Source organism: Momordica charantia (genome assembly GCF_013281855.1).
Source record: "Momordica charantia cultivar OHB3-1 chromosome 4 unlocalized genomic scaffold, Mcharantia_2.0 BLBB01000004.1, whole genome shotgun sequence".
NCBI lineage: Eukaryota > Viridiplantae > Streptophyta > Magnoliopsida > Cucurbitales > Cucurbitaceae > Momordica > Momordica charantia.
In genome coordinates this window covers 21,140,705-21,159,828 of record NW_028275162.1, presented here as the reverse complement: position 1 = coordinate 21,159,828, position 19,124 = coordinate 21,140,705, and the positions used below count along the sequence as shown (strand labels likewise).

Below are 19,124 nucleotides of genomic sequence, written 5' to 3'. Positions count from 1 at the left end.
CGTCTGAGCTAAATTATAAATCTAGTCCCTACAATCCATTTTAATTTGATGACTTTAGAAGTTTTAATTTAATCCTCTATAATTTTTTAATTTATTCAGGTAGATTTAAAAGTTCCGTTTTAGTTTAGTTAATCTTAAAAAATTGTCCTTGCGGTTATTATATTAAGACATCATAATAAGCTAATATTTTTTATTTGAATAACAAATTGCTTCATTGGTAATATTTTCATTTCTTGTTTTAATGATTGTAGAAAGAATTTCTTCTCACTAACGAAGGATCACAATAAAGTAATAATAGTCCGGTGGTCTATAAAGCCAACTACTGAATATATATTGAAAAATGACTTACAAAGTTACAAAGTTTTATTCGTGTGGATAAAATATTGAAAAATGACTTACAAAGTTTAATAAAAAAATATCAAATTAAAAATTTTAAAATCATAGAAATCAAATTAAAATTAAATCTAAATGATGAGGACGATTGAAAATTTTAAAACTACCCGACTAAAAACTATACAAGTCCTAAAGATTATGAATTTAAATTGAAAGAGAGGATATCATATTATTAAAAAGAAAATCATTACCGTAAAGTCTGTTACATCCAATGGCTGTCATTCAATTAAAGTCAAAAAAGAAAAAATATGGAAGTGGAGAAGATTATAAAGTGAGGAAATGATATAAAAGCTGTATCGCATAATTGTGGAATGCAATACCTACTTGTTTGAACATTTTCAGCGATGACTGATTTGGATTCGGTTTTGTCCATTTTTCAAAATATAACATCTACTCTTATTTATTTATTTATGACATGGAAGTGCGGAATGCTCTCTCTCTATCTTCTTTTTTTTTTCTCTTTCTTTTTCTTTCTTTATAGTTTTGACTTTTATCTGACTTTTGGTAGGATGTGTTCGGTTAATTGAATGACAAATTTCATAATCAATTAATAATTAATCTTATTATTTGACACACATATTTTCAATTTATGTAGTTTGGAATTTGAAAACATCAAGTTCTAGATTTGATATATGATTTGAGTTTGTAATATCCATAATCTTGATTTTTTGTAATTCATCCCTATTTTACATTTTAACGTTTAGAAGATTTATGTCTCTAAAACTTTCAAAACTCATGGATTACTTTTCACAAAAAATAATAACAAATAAATAAAAGAATAAACATTATGGATTAAATGTTTGGTGTATGAAATTGTGAAGTGACATTATTCCTTTTCTAATTTTTATTATTTTTTACATATATAATTTTTTTAGAACAAGTATATAATTATTGAAATAGGATCATGTCAACATTTAAAGGGTGTAAATATCAATTTTTTTTTTAGAACAAGTATATAGTTATTGAAATAGGATCACGTCAGCCTTTAAAGGATGTAAATGTCAATTTTCATTGACAATATTATATAAATAATACATCAGTTAACCTAATCAACTAATTAAGTATTCATCAAATCTTAATTGACATCAAAAGATTAATTTATTTAATCTTTTAATATATAAAAAATATGTATTATGCACACACTTTAGGAATTTTTTTTCTCTAATATTAATATTTTAAAAACTATTTTCAACTAGACGAACATTTAATTAATAGTCATTTCTGGAAGAGACGACATCATTGCTTCAATGAAAACAAACAAACAAAATATTACAATATTATATAAATTGAAAATAGCACAACAATCATAGAATTAGGATTAGTATTCAAGACTTACATTGAATGTAGGCCCTAATTTTTTATTTTATATAATATTGTAATAGTTTTTTTTTAAAAAAAGATGACTTATTATTGCTGACTATAGAGAGATGACCAACTATTTTATGAACATTATTCTTAAAAATAGTTTCGTTTGATAACATATTTTTGAAAATAATGGTAAAAATAGTAATATTAAAAAAATAATAATAAAGTCCCACACTTTGGCCATTCAAATAAATAGATGGATTCTTTTATGGAAGAGGGTTCTTTTCCAGCTGGCGGTGAATATGAACCTTCTTGAACCTAAAAATGAAAAGGTAATAAATTTGTCTTTTTGTTGCTTTAATTTCTTTGGGATAACTTGGGGTTGAAGGAAACTCAAATTCTTCACCTCCATTTGGAAGCATAAATTTAGAAAGTAAGAAAAAAAAACAGTATTAATTTAAACTAGAAAATGAAAAAAAAAAAAGTGAAATTATACAAAAACCTATTAACAATATTTTAACTTAGAAATGAAAAACAAAAATAAAATAGGAGGGTCTGTTTCGTAGTTACCTAGGTGCCGGTATATATCTCTCATTTACCACAACTAAAATATTGACAGTTATTTATTATTTTCTTTTGTTTCTTTTTTAGGTATAAGTCTCTCAATTTCAAGAGATATTTACTTACTTACTTGGGAGCACTTCAATATTTTGTAATATTATGAATCGAAATTATAAAGTTGTCCCATTTGGATCTCAACCAATGATTGCTTTGTATTTAAAAAGTGGATTCTATTGTGTCACATGCCAACCATTAATTTTCAATATTAACTTTCTTCATTATTATAATCTAGTAGGGGAAGAAAAAAAAGAAAAGAAAAGAAAAGAAAAGAGAACCTATTTTTATTTTAGAAAAAGAAATGAAAGAAAATACTAGATATGCGTGAGAATGTCTGCTGCTTTTGCTTTAAATTTCTGTCTTTAATTTTTTTCCCCTTCTTCAAATCTCTAAAGATGAGAAAATTTGAATATATTTTTCTTTAATATCTCTTGGGATTTCAACTGTGAGTTTTTTTTTTCAAAAGTTATTTATGACGTCAACAGTATAGTTCATGATGTCGGATCCCACTATGGAAAACGACATTGGCGGATCATGATTGTGAGATATGGTGGGCCAAGCCCTTGCTACCTTGGGCCCAATAATGGCTCAGAAAATGGGCTTTGACGAATAAATCTTTTTATAGTAGGCCCAAGCACATACGTACCTTTGACCCATATTTAGTTGGATAAATTTGGAAGGGGAAACAAAAATATTACAAAGATTAACAAATATAATATATTTGAATAAACAATTGTAAACAGTACTAAAAAAAATGTTAAACATAGGGATTTCCTTTTAAAATTTATTAAATATTGATTAACTTCAATAATGGTAAATTAATTTTTTTAATAAGATAGCAATGGATAACTGAATTACTATTGATAATCTATAAGTATAACGGTAGGTTCTACCTAGCATGTAATTGTAATCCATATTTTGTCTACTTATAAATTAATTGTTTTTTAGTACAAAAAAATGTGGGGATTGAAGACTGAACCTTCCGCCTCTAAGAAATGAGCAATATATTTTAACTAGTGAACTATATTTATATTGGCTACCTATAAATTAATTGTATCACTAATTAACCTACGTATTTAATAGTTGTTTCGATAATTAACTAATATATTAAATATATATTATTGATTAGTCTATTTAGTTCAATCTTTTTATTTCATTAATACAAATTAATTAGAGATAAGTAATGTTTGACGAGCAAACATGAGTTTAGCTCGGTAATAATTGACATATAACTATGACCAAGAAGTTATGAGTTCAAATCTCCCCCTCAACTTGTTGTAAGGGGAAAAAAAGTAATATTTGATGGGTTGAAGTATATATATTATTTTTTTTAATACAACATGTAGGGGTGAGGATTGACAAAGTATATATATTATTGATTAGCAATTTAGCAGGTAGGTATTGGAATTTGTAATAGGTTTTAAATGTTGATGTCGATGAAAATGCACAGTCTCAATTTCATGAAAATATCGTTGCCGATAGATTTTTTTATTATAAAAATAAAAATTTCGTAAAAAATATTTAAATTAATAAATAAGCATTTCACCCATTCAAAATACATTTAAAATGATTAATATTATTATTAAGTCTGAGTGATATTTTGTTGATTTTTTTTTTTTTTTGTAATACTATGGAAATGTCAATTTATCTTTCATGTTGATGTCGAGCCCATAGATATATGAAAATATCGACATACCGACAGAAATTTAATATCATATTTTCAACTAATTATGTATTTTCATATTTAAAACAATATCATATTTATCGACACTGCAAAATAGAATTACTCTAACGTGACTTACCTTACTCCTTAATATTGAACAAACTCAACGAGCCTAAACTTGTTTAGGCTCCGCTTGGATCAAGCTAACCTAGCCGTGATTTAGCTTATTGGATCAAAATTCAGATTGGGCTAAAATTGAATTGTTGGATTGGGCCATGTTGAGCTTGGGCTATCTTTTGGGCCATTGCCCAATCTTCATGCATCTAAATAAAATATCACATTTTAAAGCTTTTATTTACCACCTTTCGCAAATCAAGTTGAATTTATATTACCATTCACTAACCCTAAAGATGTTTGGTAAATTGTAATCTGGAGATAAAAGATGAAGAAAGATTTTAATGGGTCACCATTCACATTTACATATTTGTAAATATAAAAAGAATAAAAATTATGCACCTATATTGTGTTTCTCTTTTGATCCTTATAAATTACTCATTTAGGTCTATTAGTCTATTAGTGATAGAATATAATATCACTCATAGACAGTCTATCATTGATATAGTCTATTACTCATATACGTCTTCACTAATAGTTGTCTGTTTTAGTACTTTCTATGAGTTTTATTTTTTTTTTAATTTAGAATTTTCTATATTTACAATTACTTTAAACTTATTTTGCCATATAAAGATTACTTTTAAAAGTATATGGATTAATTCTCATTATAGTTAAAGCAAAAGTATAATGTAATCTAATAAAAATTAGTTCGAGGGTGATTATATAATCTGATTGTTGGTATAATCTGATTGTTGGGAAATTGAAGACCGTGAATAATTTCTTCTTCCACAGAAATATCCAAACACACCAAAATATATGAAAATAGGAAGAAACTGTAAAAGCACAAGAATAACGACACAGCAAATTATACTGGTTCAGCCCTAAGGACTACGTCCAGTCTTCCACTTAAATGTGGGTAATTCACTAATAATTGTTCAACAATTATAATACAAAACTCTCCCCAAAAAATATCTCCTAGAGGTCCCAACAAAAGCCCTCTAGCTTCTAAGTATTATAACACACTATACTTAGATACATGAATGAAAAACACTCACTAAACCCACAGGATACAGAATCATTTTCGACACTGCCCACAACTACCTTTTATTTGGATTATGTACAAATGAAACCTTAACATAAGGCTCTATTTATAAGATGCCAAATATCCTAATTCTTATAGGAAAACAATATTGTAATCCTTATAAGACAACCCGGTAAGAATTGGTAATAGTGTTAAAAAATCCATTTTTTAATAGGACATGTGTTTTCTGTTTTGGCTCATCATCCCAAGGAGAGAAATTTGCAATAGATAATCTCAATAACTGTGTACATTTGTTAGAATTCAATTACATATTTTTCAGATTCCAGGATTAAGAAAAAAAACAATAACGAAATGGATCTTAACCTTGATGACCCAAATAATGAAGGAAGTTTGAACCTAAATGGAAATAATAAAATACAGAAAAATAGATTGAATGGAAACACTTTAAAATTATTTGGTCTATCCAACTTTGATGTCTTGATCTGCATTGAATGTGTGCAGCATTTGAATATGAGTCAGCTAAGTTGACCATTTTATTTTATAAAAAAAAAAAAAAAAAGCTCTTCATAATTAATAAATAATAAACTTTCAATTGTTATTGGGAAATATGAAGACCACAGAGGCTAGTGTGAGCCCTCAGTCAACATAGCCAACCAAGTTGCCAATTCTGTTACGTTTACTTCCCTCGGATTTTCTCGGGAATTCTCCTAATTTTCCGGGAAAATTTTGTACTCTCAGGCCCTTTTTTTTTCCTTCTTCGAAGATCAAAAAATTGGAATTTGCTTGATCGATCAGACACCATTTTTGGATCTCCACCCAACATTTTTGTACTATAAAAATCAAATTAAAACTTCTACATTACATCACATTTAAAGAAAGAAGGAACGAAAGAAGAAGTTAATCAATATCGTAATACAACGAAAGAATAAATCATAAAGAGAATTAAAAATTTTAAATTGGGGATTAATTTATGAAACAGAGCAGGAGGGTGGTCGCATCTCATTCTCCTCCGTCCGATTCAGAATCTGATGGTCGGTGGCGATGGAAGCACGGGCCGAGTGGAAGATTTAAATTTAATAATTTAATTTTGGGGGTTTCTAAGGAAAAACGCGAGAGGAGGAGGTTCGCGGAGGAGATCGCCGGGCGGCGGAAGAGTGACAGAAGAAGAAAAGCTTTTTAAGAACGCGGCGGAGGACTTGGCCGCGTTTTGGAATCCAGCGAGGAGCTGAGGTGGCAGCGGCGGTGGCGGCGGCGGTTGCCATTTGGCGAGGTGAGACGGTGGGTTTTGTTAGTAATAAAGTAACGGTTTTTTTGACAGTGGAGAGGGAAAGAGGAGGAAGCCAAGAGGAAAGTGCGTTGTGTGGTGAGGAAACTTAACCACCAAGATATAGGGGAGAACGTAAAGCTCGAAACGACGTCGTTGGAATGAAACGCGGCACTTGCACGCGTTTTGGGGTGTTTTGCTTTTGCTTAGACTTGTTCTACAATCCCAATACCGCCACCACACCATTTCTCTCGACCCAGTCTTTTTTTCCCCTACAATCTTTTTCCTTTTCTACCCCCTACACGCTTAGCTTAAATTTAGAGACCCGTAGCGCAATTAATTATTTGGTTTCTATATTTTCAACCAAAAAAAAGAATAAGGAAAAGAAGAAAAGAAATTATCTTGTTTTTATACTTTCTTACTTTTTTAAGTCTTTTGTATTTCCAAATTGTCATTTGATTTCTGTATTTTTTTTTTAAAAATGGTCATTTTCCTTGTGAGAATTTTAATTTAGCAACAATCTGAAGTTTAAGTATAAAATAATATGACAGGTAATTAGAGCATAGTTTAGCGGGTTAAGACATCTGTATCCAACCATGAAGTTGAGAGTTCGAATTTTCAATCTTACAGTAATGAAACTGTAAAGTAGTGTCCCAGAGTTGAGAGCATTGCGGTGCCATGCTCGCGGCCAAAAGACCCATCCATTATTGTCTATATTTTTCATCCATCCTCGTCCTGACATATCCCGACTCGACCCTAACTTGTTTCAACGTCGATTTAGCTCCACCAATTCCAACAAATATGTTTTAACCGGTTGAATTATATTCAAGCTAATTGGACTAATATATAGGTAAAAATATAAATATTCTGAAACTGAATAACATCACCACTGACACTTATATAAATTAATAAATAAGAAAGGAAAACACGTTTCTCCTTGTGTCTGTAGTGAGCGAAGAATATAATTAAATTTATTAAACAGTTTGTTTTAACTTTTAAGATAGATTAATAAATGAAGTGAACTATCCGAAGGAGATTTGTGAAAAATTAGATTCTGAGTTGTGAGTGAGGTGAGCTGTATAACGCGTGGGTTGTTTTAATTTTTATTTGTTCAAAACTCCAAATTAGTCTAAGCCTTGTGGGTTGCGTTCCCATTGAAATTTCAACCACTTCCTTTGGTCAAACTTTTTTTTTTTTTTTCCTTTTTCTTTCTTTCTTTTCTTTTTGTTGGATATTTAATGCACAAAAACTTGGGTTCATCACTTGCTTTTGTTCTCAAAAATTTAAAAGAGCAGAAGTGTTAGTGGCCTTCCTTTTGTGCATTTAATTACATAATCATGACTTACAAGCACTGTAAAAAGAGCCAGGAATCTTGTATTTTTATTTTATTAATTTGATTTTGTGTCTAGGTTCTAAGCATTTTAGTGATTGGGTTTGAGCATTTTATTTTTGTGACATGATTTTGAATGCTTTTATCAGTAGATTTTGGTACCATTTATTGATTGGCTCATAAGTAATTTGGTTTAAGAGTGTTGTTCACTGTAATATATATATTCAAGTTCAAGGTTTAATGCGATATAATCAAAAGATTATTATTGACTTGATGAGTTAAATATAATCCCCTCTATTTGAGCTATTTAATTGATATATTGGGTGATCGTGACTATGAACACATGACTTATATTTAGTGGTATGACTTGATTGGGTAGAAATCATTTTTTTTTATAAAGAGAAATCGGCTCCTTAATTTTAAGGGTTATAGAAAATCTATTATTGGTATATAAATATACATGGTTATAGTCTCAACACACCATGTCACTTGAGCCTCCTGTTCTCCCTGAGACGGAAATAATTATTCATATTTGGTTGGTTGAGAAAGACTACAAAAATCACAACTTTTTGCCGGTTAGGATCAATTAGTCTAATGTTTTCAAATAATTCTAATCTTCTAATAGATTTCTTCTACACTTAGATGGTTTGAATTATTCTTAAATTGTATGACCTTCTTTGAGAATAATTTAAATTAGAATTTCTTATTTTTTTGACATGCAAATCTCTCTTGAGTCAAAGGTCTTCAATGCTGCTGGATTACAGAGTGAACAAATTTGTTTATATTATGAATTTTTAAGTTAAATAGATGCCCACTAATTCTTGCAGTGTCCAAATTTTGAGGTGTCTCATAATCCATGCTCCATATGTCCTCTATGTATTTTTTATTCATAATCTCATATGTTCCATTATCCATGCACCATGTCTGGAAACCCTAATGCCGCATATGTCTCAATTTTAGACATTATTAGTGTCATGTAAATCACACCACATGCTTAAGTGTGGTGCTCATTGTTAGGGAGAATTGGTGAAAAATTAGTTGTGAGAAATTAGTGAGAAATTTGGTGGGAAATCAAGTTTGAAAATTGGTGGGAAATGCCATTTTGAATTTTGAATTTTCTTTTATTATTTGAATTGTTTTGTTTATTTTATTTCCCCGACGTTGCCTCGTTTCGTTCCTCAATTTTACAACACGTTATCAGCACGAGCCTCTGTCATTTCCCCTGTTGAAGGTAGGTTCCGAAGTGTCACCTGACAAATTTGACCAAATTAGAATTTGCCGCTCTTGATATCAATGGCAATAATTATTTGTCATGGGTACTAGATGCTGAAATCCATCTTGATGCCATAAACCTGGAAGAAACCGTCAAAGAAAGAAATACAACCACAAGTCAGGAAAAGGCAAAAGCCATGATTTTCCTTCGTCACCATCTTCACGATGGGTTGAAAATGAAGTATCTGACAATAAAAGACCCCCTTGCCTTGTGGCAAAATTTGAAAGAAAGATATGATCATCAAAAAATAGTTATTCTTCCTAAAGCTCGTTATGAATGGATGTATTTGAGGCTCCAAGACTTCAAATCAGTAAGTGATTATAATTCTGCACTGTTCAAAATCAGTTCAAAATTGAAGTTATGTGGAGAAAAAATTACTGATAGTGATATGCTAGAAAAGACATACTCAACCTTTCATGTCTCGAATATACTCTTGCAACAACAATATCGAGAGAAAGGTTTTAAGAAATATTATGAGCTCATATCATGCCTTCTGGTTGCTGAGCAAAATAATGAGCTATTAATGAAAAATCATGAATCTCGACCAATGGGAGCAACGCCATTCCCAGAGGCGAATGCTGTAAATTTCAATAATCGTGGTCGAGGTCGAGGTCGTGGTCGAGGGCGTGACCGTGGCAGAGGAAGAAATAACTTTTCATTTCGTGGTGGGCGTTAAATCGTCCAAATTTTAAAAGAACCACACGAAATGTTGATCATAAAGGAAAAGCTCCACAAGATCAAAATTCCAGAAGTGTTGAAAATAAGTGCTTCCGATGTGGTATGACTGGGCATTCGGCACATATTTGTCGTACGTCGAAACACTTAGTGGATCTTTATCAAGCTTCCTTGAAAGAAAAAGGAAAAAATGTGGAAGCAAATCTTGCCTACCAGGATGGTGATATCTTTGACGCTGCCAATATTACAAGTTTGAATGTGGCTGACTTTCTTGAATCTCCTGGAGAACAAATTGACACATTGAGCACAATGGATGGAATAACAAGTGCTTCTTTTGATTTTGAGAATATTCAGAACTAATGTTTTTTTTATATATTTTATGTATGTTTTGTATTTCAAGTTTTTTTCTTCTTCTTCTTCCTTTTTCTTATTGTAATTATTTTGTTTAATGAAGAAGCATGGACAATTTTCATATATTAGATGACTCGAAAATGAGCAATGGTGATCTATGTCTGGCAGACAGTGCAACTACGCACACAATACTTAAAAGTAGACAATATTTTTCTAAATTGACAATGCTGAAAGCAAAAGTCAATACTATATCAGGTTTTGCAAACTTGATTGAAGGTTTTGGAAAAGCAGACATAATTTTGCCTAGAGAACAAAATTTACAATTGACAATGCATTATTCTCTAGTCAATCAAAGAGAAATCTACTGAGTTTTAAAGATATACGTTACAATGGTTATCATATTGAGACTGATAACAAGAATAATATAGAATATCTCTATATTATATCTATTGTCTCACATAACAAACGTATATTTGAAAAGTTGCCTGCTTTATCTTCTGGATTATATTATACTCATATACGAGTAATGAAAACATATGCAACTACGAACTTGAAGTTCATAAATCCAGATATATTTACCAGTTGGCATGACCGATTAGGTCATCCTGGGTCCATAATGATGAGAAGAATCGTTGAAAATTCACATGGACATCCATTAAAGAACCAAAATATTCTCCAATCTAATGATTATCATGTGATGCTTGCTCTCAAGGCAAATTGATCATTAGACCATCACCATTTAAAGTAGGGACTGAATCACCTACATTTTTAGAACGAATTCATGGTGATATATGTGGACCTATTAATCCACCAAGCGGTCCTTTCAGATATTTTATGGTGTTAATAGACGCATCAAATAAATGGTCACATGTATGCTTATTATCAAGTCGAAACCTTGAATTTGCAAGACTACTTGCTCAAATAATAAAGTTACGAGCACAATTTCCTGATTATACAATTAAAAGTATTCGTCTTGATAATGCCAGTGAATTTACATCCCAATCATTTAATAATTACTGTATGGCAATTGGGATAAATGTTGAACATCCTGTAGCTCATGTTCATACACAAAATGGTTTAGCAGAATCATTTATAAAACGATTGCAGTTAATTGTTAGACCATTACTTATGAGAGCTAAGCTTCCTACATCTGTATGGGGACGTGCTATTTTACATGCAGTGTCGCTCATACGCTTTAGACCAACATCTTATCATAAATATTCCCCGTTACAATTAGTTTATGGCCAAGAGCCAAATATTTCCCATCTGAGAACTTTTGGATGTGCAGTATATGTTCCAATTGCTCCACCACAACGTCCTAAGATGGGTCCTCAAAGGAGGCTAGGAATATATGTTGGATTTGATTCCCCATCAATTATTAAATATCTTGAACCCTAGACGGGTGATGTATTTACTGCACGATTTGCTAATTGTCATTTTAATGAGACAAATTTTCCAACATTAGGGGGAGGAATAATGAAGTTGGAAAAAGAAATTACATGGAATGCATCGTTATTGTCTCATTTCGATCCCCGTACAGATCAATGTGAACTTGAAGTTCAGAAAATAATTTATTTGCAAAATATAGCAAATCAATTACCAGATGCATTTATTGATGCCAAAAAAGTGACTAAGTCACATATAACAGCTGCGAATGTTCCATCGAAAATTGATATCCCAATGCAGAAAGTTGTCATTAATGAATCTGCAACATGCCATAAGCGTGGTAGACCAATGAGTTCCAAAGATAAAAATCCTCGGAAAAGAAAAATAGTCAATAATCAAAATGACACAATTGAGAATGAGGATATTCCAGAAGAAATCCTAAACATGACTACTCATAAAGATATTGAGGAAAGTCAAGTATCTGAAGATAATAATGAGATTTCAATGAATTACGTTATGACTAGAAAAAGATGGAACCGAACTAATGTAGTTATTGATAACATTTTTGCTTATAATGTTGCTATTGACATTTTATCTAAAAGTGACGATTGTGAACCAAAATCTATGAAAGAATGTCAACATAGAAAAGATTGGCTTAAATGGAAAGAAGAAATTCAGGCAGAATTTAACTCACTTTCAAAACGTCAAGTTTTTGGACCAGTAGTCCGAACACCAGAAAATGTTAAGCCTGTGGGATACAAATGGGTATTCGTAAGAAAAAGAAATGAAAACAATGAGATTACAAGATATAAGGCAAGATTGGTTGCACAAGGTTTTTCACAAAGACCCGGTATTGATTATGAGGAGACATATTCTCCTGTGGTGGATGCAATTACACTGAGATATTTAATTGGCATGACTGTGTTTGAAAGTCTTGACATGCATCTTATAAATGTAGTCACTGCATATTTATATGGATCTCTTGATAATGATATTTATATGAAAATTTCTGAAGGATTTAAAGTACCCAATTCTAATGCTCGGGAATTGTATTCCATAAAGTTACAGAGATCATTATATGGATTAAAACAATCAGGACGAATGTGGTACAATAGTCTAAGTGGATATTTGTTGAAAGAAGGATATAAGAATAATCCAATATGTCCTTGTGTTTTTATAAAGAAATCACAGTCGGGATTTGCCATTATAACTGTATATGTTGATGATTTGAATCTAATTGGAATTCCTCAAGAACTTTCAAAGACAATAGAGTATCTTAAGAAAGAATTTGAGATGAAAGATCTCGGGAAAACAAAATTTTGTCTTGGCCTACAAATTGAGCATTTAGCATATGAGATATTTGTACATCAGTCAACTTATACAGAGAAAATTTTGAAAAGATTTTATATGGATAAAGCGCACCCATTAAATCTTCCAATGGAAGTTCGCTCACTTAATGTGAAAAAAGATATATTTAGACCTCGAGAAGGTAATGAAGAGCTTCTTGGTCCTGAAATACCATATCTTAGTGCAATTTGTGCACTTATGTATCTGGCTAATAACACAAGACCAGATATAGCATTTTCAGTTAATTTATTAGCTAGATATAGTACTTATCCTACAAAAAGACGTTGGAATGGGATTAAGCATATATTTCGCTATCTTTGAGGAACGACTGATATGGGTTGTTTTATTCAAACAAATCAAATTTCGATCTAGTTGGATACGCAGATTCTGGATATTTATCTGATCCACACAAAGCTAGATCTCAAACTGGTTATTTGTTCACATGTGGAGGAACTGCTATATCATGGCAATCAGTAAAACAAACCATAACAGCCATCTCCTCAAATCATGCTGAAATTCTTGCAATTCATGAAGCTAGTCGAGAATGTGTATGGTTAAGATCAATGACTCAACACATTCGTGAAACATGTGGTCTATCATCTAGTAAAAATCTTCCAACGATACTTTACGAACATAACACAGCATGTATAGCTCAAATCAAAGGATGGTATATTAAAGGAGATAGAACAAAACATATTTCACCAAAAATTTTCTATACTCATGATCTTGAAAAGAATGATACTATCACTGTTCAACAAATTTGTTCGAAAGAATACTTGGCAGATATATTCACAAAGGCATTACCTACAACAACCTTTGAAACATTGGTGGGCGACGTTGGAATACGATGACTCAGAGATCTCAAGTGATGTTTCGATGAGGGGGAGTTAAATATATTGTATTATTTTGGGTTTATTAGATTATATGAAATATGTACTCTTTTTCCTTCACTAGGTTTTTTCCCACTGGGTTTTTCCCTAGTAAGGTTTTAACGAGGCATATCTCATATATACAATGGGCATCTAAGGGGGAGTATTATGAATTTTTAAATTAAATAGATGCCCACTAACCCTTACTTAGTGTCCAAATCTTGAGGTGTCTCATAATCCATGCTCCATATGTCCTCTATGTGTTTTTTATTCATAACCTCATATGTTCCATCATCCATGCACCATGTGTGGAAACCCTAATGCTCCATATGTCTCAATTTTAAACATTATTAGTGTCATGTAAATCACACCACATGCTTATCCATGGCCTATAAATAAGGTCAATGTGGTGCTCATTGTTAGGGAGAATTAGTGAGAAATTAGTGGTGAAGAATTAGTGAGAAATTTGGTGGGAAATCAAGTTTGAAAATTGGTGGGAAATGCCATTTTGAATTTTGAATTTTCTTTTATTATTTGAATTGTTTTATTTAGTTTTATTTCCCTAACGTTGCCTCGTTTCGTTCCTCAATTTTACAACAGTTTACTTTTTCAACTTTTATTTTTGTTTTTTGTTTTTTTTTCCAGAGTGTGAAAACCTCCCTGATATAGTAATTATTTTAAATGGTGAACTTATTAGAACAACTTTTAACTTGAGAAATTTCCAACTTATTTTTAAACAACTTAAAAGTACGAACCATAAATAACAAGAATAGATATACAATAAATAAGAGAAAAGTAAGAATCACTTTTGAACATCTATATAAAAGGTGGGATGAGGAGAAACTTCTATATACTATTTTTGCCCTCTCATTATAACTCTTTTCATTTTTCTTTTGATGACAATTGTGTCATTTAAATACAATCTTTCTCTCTCAATTTATCTCTTCTCTCCGTCACGATCCCATCCCTCTAAATTCCCCTATTTTCTCTTACTAATCTTCTCTCTCTTAATTATTCTTTCATTAACTTCATCTTTCTCATTGATTTTTTTTTAACTCCTTTCATCTACCACATACCCTCCTCCAATCCTTTCATCTTCCTAACCCCCTTCCAATTATCACATACCCTCTCTCAATCCTTTCATCTTCCTAATCCCCTTCCAATCATATATAAATATGTGTCTTTTCTTTCTCATGCCAACCAAAAATCAAGAGGTGGTGGATGGAACAAAGTGGAAAATTTTCCAAGTGGTGTGAAGGTATGAAAATTACTCTCTTGCTTTAGCAACGACAACAACAATGCACATATGGGTGATCGAGAGGAGAATTGATAGTGAAGAGAAACCAAATTAAAGCTGAGTTGATGGCATCGGTTCACTTTCCCCAAATTTATCATTGTTCAGATTGAAAGAAATTCTAGAGTACGATGTGTCGAGATGGTGATTGATGGAATCGAGATAAAGCAAAATTCGATTATTCTCATAATTTGGATAATAAGAATGCTTATGAGTTTGATTTTTATTTATTTATTTTTTAAACTGATGCTTTTGATTTATATATGTGAAATGTTGTAATTATTTTTACAAAGTTAGGGCAAACAAACAATTTTTATCCCTCTCAATATCATCAGGTTGAACCTTTTAGGGTTACTCTTTCTCTCACTGTTACCTTTCTTTTTCATTCTAGAATGAACAAACTCAATGATTTAATGTCACACAATTTAACAAAGATAAAATGTAATATAATAATTTATAATCAAGAAAATTAGAGGTAAATTAAGAACGTTCATTCATTAAAAAAAAAAAACTTGCACGTTGGTGCTTTTTCATCTTTCTTACACTTCAAATTTGTACTTACTTTCCATGCTAATATTTCATCATATTCTTTTATTACAACAATATCATACCTTGAATTTATATTTATATAGAATCACTTTCTTTCTTTAAAATGATAATATTATAAACTTAAAAAATGCTATTTGTTTTACTTTAATTTAGAACTACAAGATTCTAAGTACAACGCACGTGTTTCTTACTAGTTTATAATAAAAAGTAAAAACTTTGGAGTTTTCTGGTTGGTAACAGACAAGGGAAAGTAAAACTTTGTTGGTTAAAAATATTTGAAAACTTTGTGCGACTCTTATCTCTCTTTTTTCAATAAATTATTTTTTAATGTAATTATTTATTGGAATTAATTAGTTAAAATATTTAAATTAAATTTATAATTAATAAAACAATATTGAAATTTTACCAATAATGTACTAAGTTCATTATTCTATTGTAATAAATTAATTTATTAAAATGTATACTTAATTTTTTATATAAAAAAATAATTAATTGATGCAATTAATAAGATGAAAATGACTAATTTTGTTAAATACATAAAACGATAATTATTAAGATGGATTGCTAAATAAAATCAACTACCTTAGATGTATTATTTTTTAATATATTTAAACATAATTGCTTAAAATAATTCTAATATTTTAACTTAATAAATATAAATTAATGTAAATTAATTATTGGAAGTTAATTTTGATTGATTTTAAAGCTTTATACAAATATGTCGTTCTGCTAAATATTTATATATTGAATTTTAATTAAATAACATTTACTATTAATTATTCAATTGATCATTGTGCTAAATTGTCAATTTAAAGTTTAGAATGCTAATATAAAATAATTTAATTTACATTATTTATTTTTTTGAATTAAATTTGATTTGTTATTAATCACTATTTATAATGCCATAAAATGTATCTTTTTAGAGTAATCACACAAAATAAACATATATATAATTTATTTTCAGATTACTTAATCTCAGACATATATATCATTGGATTTAAATATGTGAAAGAAAGTGAAATTTAAAAGAAATTATTCACATATACGTTGTGAATATTATTCTTTAATTTTTTTTCATTTGTAAGTTTTTTTTGTTTCTTTTTGTGTTAAAGTTACAAAGTTACACATTTGTAACTGTATATGTGTTAAAGCACCATTGTCATGCCTCAAGACCCATAACGAGATCAAGAGCCAAGAAGCTACAACAAGCTTTACTTTCTCATGCTCAATACTTGGTGAGCTCAGCTATGGATGATCAAGAGAGAGATGAAATTTTCCAAGTCAATATCTTCCAAGTAGAGCTTAAGGGAGACATTGCATTAAATGAACTCTAAGTTCATTTAAAGGAGCTGAAGTTGAAGTGGAGTTTAACTCAAGTTGCATTCAATAAAGCCAAGTTCAATTCAAGGAACTCAAGTTGCATTAAATGAACTTAAGTGCATCTCAAGCTTCATTTATTGCAAGTCATCCATCAATTAATGAAACTACACTTCAAACTACTTCAAGTGAAGCTTCATTTACAATTGGGAGGTTACACAGACTTTGAAGGGTGACCAAGACTTCAATTCTCGGATTTAAACCTCTTTTTATTATATTTTCAGTTTTAAACATTTCATTTATGTGTTTTAAGTTACATTTTAGCTAGTGGATGTTATGGCCATCATGTAATTGGGAGTTACAACCTTTCAAATGCCTTTAGGTTACTTTTAGGGTTGTTTTGGAGGTTATAAATAGCATAGTTTGTTTTCTTTGAAATACAGATTTTATGATTGAATGAAAGTTGCTATTTTGCTTCAAAGCCTAGAGCTTGTTTTTCTTTGCAATTCTTGAGTGTTAGATTTGCATGCTAGAGTCATTCAAGTAGCCTTGATCAAGCTATCTTGTGGAGTGATTCGAATCTTGAGTTTAGAAATAAGTTTTCTCTACTCTTGATCTTAATCATCAAGGTAAATTCGTTCTAACTTCTTCCTTGGGTTGAAATCATCTTGATTTTGGGGTTTAGCATTTGTGATCTAGGGGTTTGCATAACCATAAGAGTTCTTAGATCTAATTGGCTATTGTTTTCTTATCAGTTAAGCTTATTTCTTAAATAAGGAGTTGTTTTTATATTTACGGGTTAAAGTTACATATTTAAAAATGTTACATATGTGTTTAATTTTGTGTGAGAGGTTACATGTTTGGACAACTATATATAGTTGTGGTTTTTATCATTTGAGATATCAAGTTTTCTCATTTGAGTTCCTCCTCCCACAAGAATTCTCTCTTCTTTTTGGGGTCTTGTTCTTGTTTGTGTTGAAAGCAAGTGTCTAAGAATTCTTGCATATCCGAGTAGTTCAAAGTTGTTCTACTGGAGTTAGTCATTGTATCATGTTGAGACGATTGCTGCAGTCTACTACTATGTAGAGCGGATAATTGTCTTCAGCTTAGCTCATGCCCCTACTATATTTATCAAGTTTTGGTGTTGATCAAGTTGTCATAATCTGTATTGTTTGTAGCTAGTTACGTTGTAATATATTTGCTAGTGTTATTCAGTTTATATATACAACGTATATTTACCCAATATATACAACCAAATACAGTTATTTTTTTTTTAGACATCTTATTTCCAGGCATCTTTAATCGTTCCTAACAAGTAACTACAGTAAGGTAGGAAGAGGGATTTTTTTAAAAAAATAAAACTATTATTATTTTAAAAACTTATTTTAACAATAAATTATTTTCTGAACTATTTTGACAAATACAAAAGTTTTTAAAATATTCTTACTCAAATGTTGATGGCAAACAACATTTTAAATTTTGTTTGAAAAAAATATATTTTTTTAAATTCTTAAAATAACAGTATTTTAGAACTTACCCGTAGAAGGGAGGACTGTTGGGATTGTACTTGGACTCATAATGTATGGTGCTATAAAATTCTCTTTTTCTGTGTTTTCTTTTCTGTGTTTTCTTTTTTACATTCGTGAGTATTTAGACCAACTTTTTGTGGGATGGATTTGAATTCATTCTCTAAATTCTTTTGATTTATTTCTGCTCTCGCTCCGTATCTCGCAGAAAAGAGATAGCACCGATGGCAGACGGGTAGTCTATTGCCAAGGAGATCAAGTCGACAGCGACAGTAAAACTGGGTAATGAGGTGGAAGCGTACTGCTTTCAGGGGGAATGAAAAAAATGTCAGACATTTTTTTAGAGATTTTAGAGAGGAAAAAAATGTGAGGGGTGTGTGGAGGAGAGAGAAACCTATTTTTAGAGAGAGAAAGAAGGTGTGAGGAAGAGAGAATTAAAGTTTTGAAAATCTGTAAAAAGAGAGAATAAGAGAGAGAAAGAGAGTTAAAATTTAATAATTGAGTATAGAGAAGAGAAGGGAAAGAAGAAGATGGGGAAGAGAGAGAAAGAAACGGGAAAAGAGAGAGGGAGAGAGTTGGTGGATGAAAATAGGGAGAGAGAAGAGGGAAGAAGATGACAAATAGGAAGAAAAAGGAAAAGAAGAGAGATAAAATAAGATGGGATAATTTATAATTTCATAACGTAATCAAATTCTTATAAAACAAAAAATTTGGAGGTGGGAATATATTTCATAGTTGGCCTTTTTTAAAAAAGGCTACTCAGCTCAATTTCAGAAATAATTTTCAGTTAAAAGTGGGGGCTTCTAAC

General features: G+C 30.6%; 1 protein-coding gene across 1 annotated transcript; it reads left to right on the top strand.

The window, feature by feature from the left end:
• The first annotated feature begins 8,211 nt into the window (after positions 1 to 8,211).
• Positions 8,212 to 9,678, top strand: LOC148212010 (uncharacterized). Its single transcript, XM_088122986.1, has 2 exons — positions 8,212 to 8,304; positions 8,965 to 9,678. Exons 1-2 carry the CDS (start codon positions 8,212 to 8,214, stop codon positions 9,676 to 9,678), a joined length of 807 nt encoding a protein of 268 aa, XP_087979112.1.
• Positions 9,679 to 19,124: the final 9,446 nt, after the last annotated feature.

Bases quoted from the DNA above. Each gene is read 5' to 3' on its own strand.
- LOC148212010 (XM_088122986.1), top strand. From the start codon at position 8,212: ATGTCACTTGAGCCTCCTGTTCTCCCTGAGACGGAAATAATTATTCAT. The intron at 8,305-8,964 runs GTTAGGATCAAT...TGTTGAAGGTAG, and splicing joins AAAATCACAACTTTTTGCCG to GTTCCGAAGTGTCACCTGAC.